Consider the following 3,681-nt stretch of genomic DNA (forward strand, 5'->3'; position numbering starts at 1 on the left):
TTGCTATAACCAGGACCCGAGTCGACCACGGACTTGTACTCGTTTACGAGTTGCTACAACTCTCTACTGACTGTGTAGATAGCAGGGAGTTGTACAGCTGTTCCCATGGTTACTGATCAGTACATAAACAGTCGGTATTGGCTGTGTATAGGGCTTGACAGTGATGACGGTAAAAACGGCCTGGGAGTAGTAAGTTGACATCAGATTTCTATTTTGGATCCACTAAGGTGTGACTTTGCTATTGCCTTAGTATGTGGGTGCATAGCAACCCACTCATATCTTATGCAGACGTGACTTTTACTTCGTCACCAGTTGTCACCCCGCCCCACTAGCCAAATCAGTCAGTTTCACTGGCTACATCACCTTGCTGTGAGTAATACCGCTTGAAATGTGCTTGGATCCATACAAAAACTGGATCCAGGTGGATCCAATTTTTGAATTTTTCAAATTGTTGCTATGCCATTGCTATGCTGTGACGTAGCACTTTCAAGCCCTATTGACTGTGTATTGTGGTGTGATCATCAGCAGGGTACATGATGGGGAGTGTGGTCACTTCTCTCAATGTCCTCATCACTCTTGGTCTGGCCTGGCATGCATCATGCAGCAGTCATACAACAATCAGATACCATAATAATTATTATGCATGTACAGATTTATAATAATGTAATTTCATCATCAGTTGGGGATACGTAGGCAAAGTCACAGGTCCTTACCACATGCCCTCTCCAGCCATCCTCATTCACTCCACCAGCAAAGTGACTCCAAGTTACAGTAGATAACACCTTATTTTCAGTGTAATTGTAATTTCGGTAATTTCCGTACAGAAACCAGGCACCTAAATTGTGATAACACCTAAACATTCTCTAGAGTACACACTGTATGAGAAGGGTACACTGGTCACCTAATTCTACATTACACCTGAAACCTGGCAGGTTGCTGACACCGAAAATGTTTTTTTTCATTTTAAAACCCGCTCAAAGTGTTCAAGTGCACACACTGTTACTATGAGAATCTCAGCCAGCTTTTCACAAGTGCATATGTATGTAATACATTGTAGGTGTATTTATTCGACGACCTGTACAATGTCATACAAGTACTCACTATTCGTATTTCCCGTTCGTTCCCCTTGGCGATGAGAGCCACTCACATGAAGATCGCATGCTCCAGTGGGTTTCCAGTTCTGTTCTGTTCTAGTCTAGTCTTGAGTTGTCGTTGTCCTGTTCTCCTTCTTGTCTACACTCTTGTACTTCCATAATTCAATACATAAAACCTTTGTGTTTTGGTGTGAAGGGACTTCATTAGCCGGGAGCAGCTAACATATACATCTAGAATGTCAAAATTGATTGAAATCATTTTCTCAACGCATGACTGTACTGTTCAGCTTTCATATGTATCACACTACTTGTCTGCCGTGTGCTAGAAAAAGGCGGTCGGCCACAACTCGATTCACAGCTTGTCATGGTGATGTTGTGATGGTGATATTGTTGCCATGCAGGTGTTTCCAACAAAAGCAGTTGTGTTGATACGTGACCATGACAACCACATGTAAAAGACCTGGATTTTCTACTTCAGCAAGTTCTTCGCCGAGGTGAGGATTTTATTTTCTGTATCGAGGTGTGTGTGTGTGTGTGTGTCCCTTGTGTTTGAAGGGGACGGTTGCACTTTTTGTAGCTCCGATTTATCTGAGTTTTTCCGTCGTTCTTCTTACTAGTCTTAGGCCACGGGGTGGCTCTGGGTTCACCAGAGTCGCCCCTGGCGTGTTCCTAAATTTCCTGAGGCGAGGGTTCCGCGGCGCGGTCGCCAGGGCAGTTTCTTTTCTGTCACGACCGTTGTCGTCCTCGTCTCTCCATTCGCGGTGGTGTAGCTGACCCCCGAATGGTTTCAAGCTGCGAAGCTCAGAGAGTACTGTCAGGAAGGCGGAGGAGAGGAAGGCTGCGAACATTGGCCTTTGGATCTTGGAACGTCCGCACTCTGGTCAACAATGACGGACCGGTCGAGACGGCAAAGAGACGAGTGAATTTTGAAAATTTGAATTTTGTGCCCGTCGTGGAGGACAGAAAGATCGACTTGGTTATCCGTGAGCTGTCCAGGTTTGACGTGGAAGTGGCTGGCCTGCAGGAAACCAAATGGTTTGGGAGAGACTCTTTCAACATCGACGATGCGACTGTACTCGCCTCTGGTCGCCCCGTACCTGACGAAAATTTTCGTCGTGGCGAGGGTGTTGCGCTGGTTCTGCGTCGGAGGGCCAAGCAGGCATTTGAACGTGCAGGCTGCCAGTGGAGGCCCGTCTCGTCGCGCATCGTGACGGCCAGGTTGAGATTTGAGCACGGGTGGATGTCAGTGATTTCATGTTACGCTCCTACGTTTCGATCCCCCCATGCTGACAAGGAAGAGTTCTTTGCTCAGTTCCAGTCTGCTCTCAGCGATGTCAACTCTGCTGATGACGTCATCGTCCTGGGGGATTTCAACGCTCGTGTTGGTTTTGGCCCACAGCAACTAGAGATGTGGCAGGGAGTGCATGGATCACATGGTGTTGGTGATGTGAACGATGCTGGTCATCGACTACTCACATTCTTGGCGTGTCAACAGCTCACAGTATGTAACACACTGTTTCCCAAGAAACGCATTCACATGTACACCTGGCAACACCCTGGATCACAGAAGTGGCATTGTATAGATTATGTGTTCGTACGCCAACAACACCGTAAACGTTGCATGGACTGTCAAGTGATGCGCACTGCAGAGTGTAGCACAGACCACCGTCTTGTCCGCATGAAATACCGGCTACCTGACGTTGTGCAGCAACGGTACCATCATGATGCACGTTCCAGGCCGCGGAAGTTTGCTGTTCACCAATTCAATCGGAAGCCATTCATGAGTGAAGAGGAGGCTGAGCGTGTGGCTACTGTACGTGCTGAGTACTGTGCTAGTCTTGAATCTCGTTTAGCCACGTATGACCGCGCCTCGTCTGTGGACTGTAAGTGGAGTACCGTGAAGTCGGCTGTTGTTGACGCGGCGGAGCAGGTGGTTGGTCGGGACAAGCGGCGGATGCCAGATTGGTTCCGTGACAATGCCCTTGTATTGGAGCCTCTACTGGAGTCTCGTAATACCCTGTATAGCCAATGGCTGAGAAGCGGCAGGGACTCTGATCACCGGGCGTTCAAAGAAGCGCGTGGCCGGGCTCGTACTGGTATCCGGAAGGCAAAAACAACTTGGTTGATGGACAAAGCGGCGGTGGTGCACCGTGGACGTTTCAGTGGCAAAGCTGTCTGGTCTGCCATTCGCGACATGCAACGCTGCTTTGGGGGCTTGCAACCCCTGTCTGTCCAATCCATCCGCAATGCCGATGGAGTTCTTTGCGAATCGGTTCAGGAGCAGCAGGGCACATGGCATGGGCATTTCTCGGGTGTCTTGAATGTCTGCAGTGTGTACGATCCGCATGTCTTCCAACTTATCCCTCAGCGTGAGGTCGAGGACTCCCTCTCACTGCAACCATCGGAGGATGAGCTGACTCAGGCAATTAGACACCTACAGAATGGCAAAGCTGGTGGTATGTCACAGATTGTGCCGGAGCTGCTGAAGGTTGGTGTGCCTGTCCTCCATCCACTCCTCCTGGACCTACTCCAATCTGTCTGGTCGGGGGGTTGCGTGCCCCAGGACTGGCGCAATGCACTGCTGGTA

General features: G+C 49.1%; 1 protein-coding gene across 1 annotated transcript in view; it reads left to right on the top strand.

Moving 5' to 3' along the window:
* The first annotated feature begins 1,875 nt into the window (after nt 1-1,875).
* The window catches only part of LOC135827176 (uncharacterized), a 9,996-nt gene continuing 8,190 nt past the window's right edge, over nt 1,876-3,681 (top strand). The window contains exon 1 of the mRNA XM_065339703.1: nt 1,876-3,681. This exon is cut by the window's right edge and continues 310 nt beyond it. Coding sequence (XP_065195775.1) covers nt 1,876-3,681 — 1,806 coding nt within the window.

Source organism: Sycon ciliatum, chromosome 11 (assembly GCF_964019385.1).
Source record: "Sycon ciliatum chromosome 11, ocSycCili1.1, whole genome shotgun sequence".
Classification (NCBI taxonomy): Eukaryota; Metazoa; Porifera; class Calcarea; order Leucosolenida; family Sycettidae; genus Sycon; species Sycon ciliatum.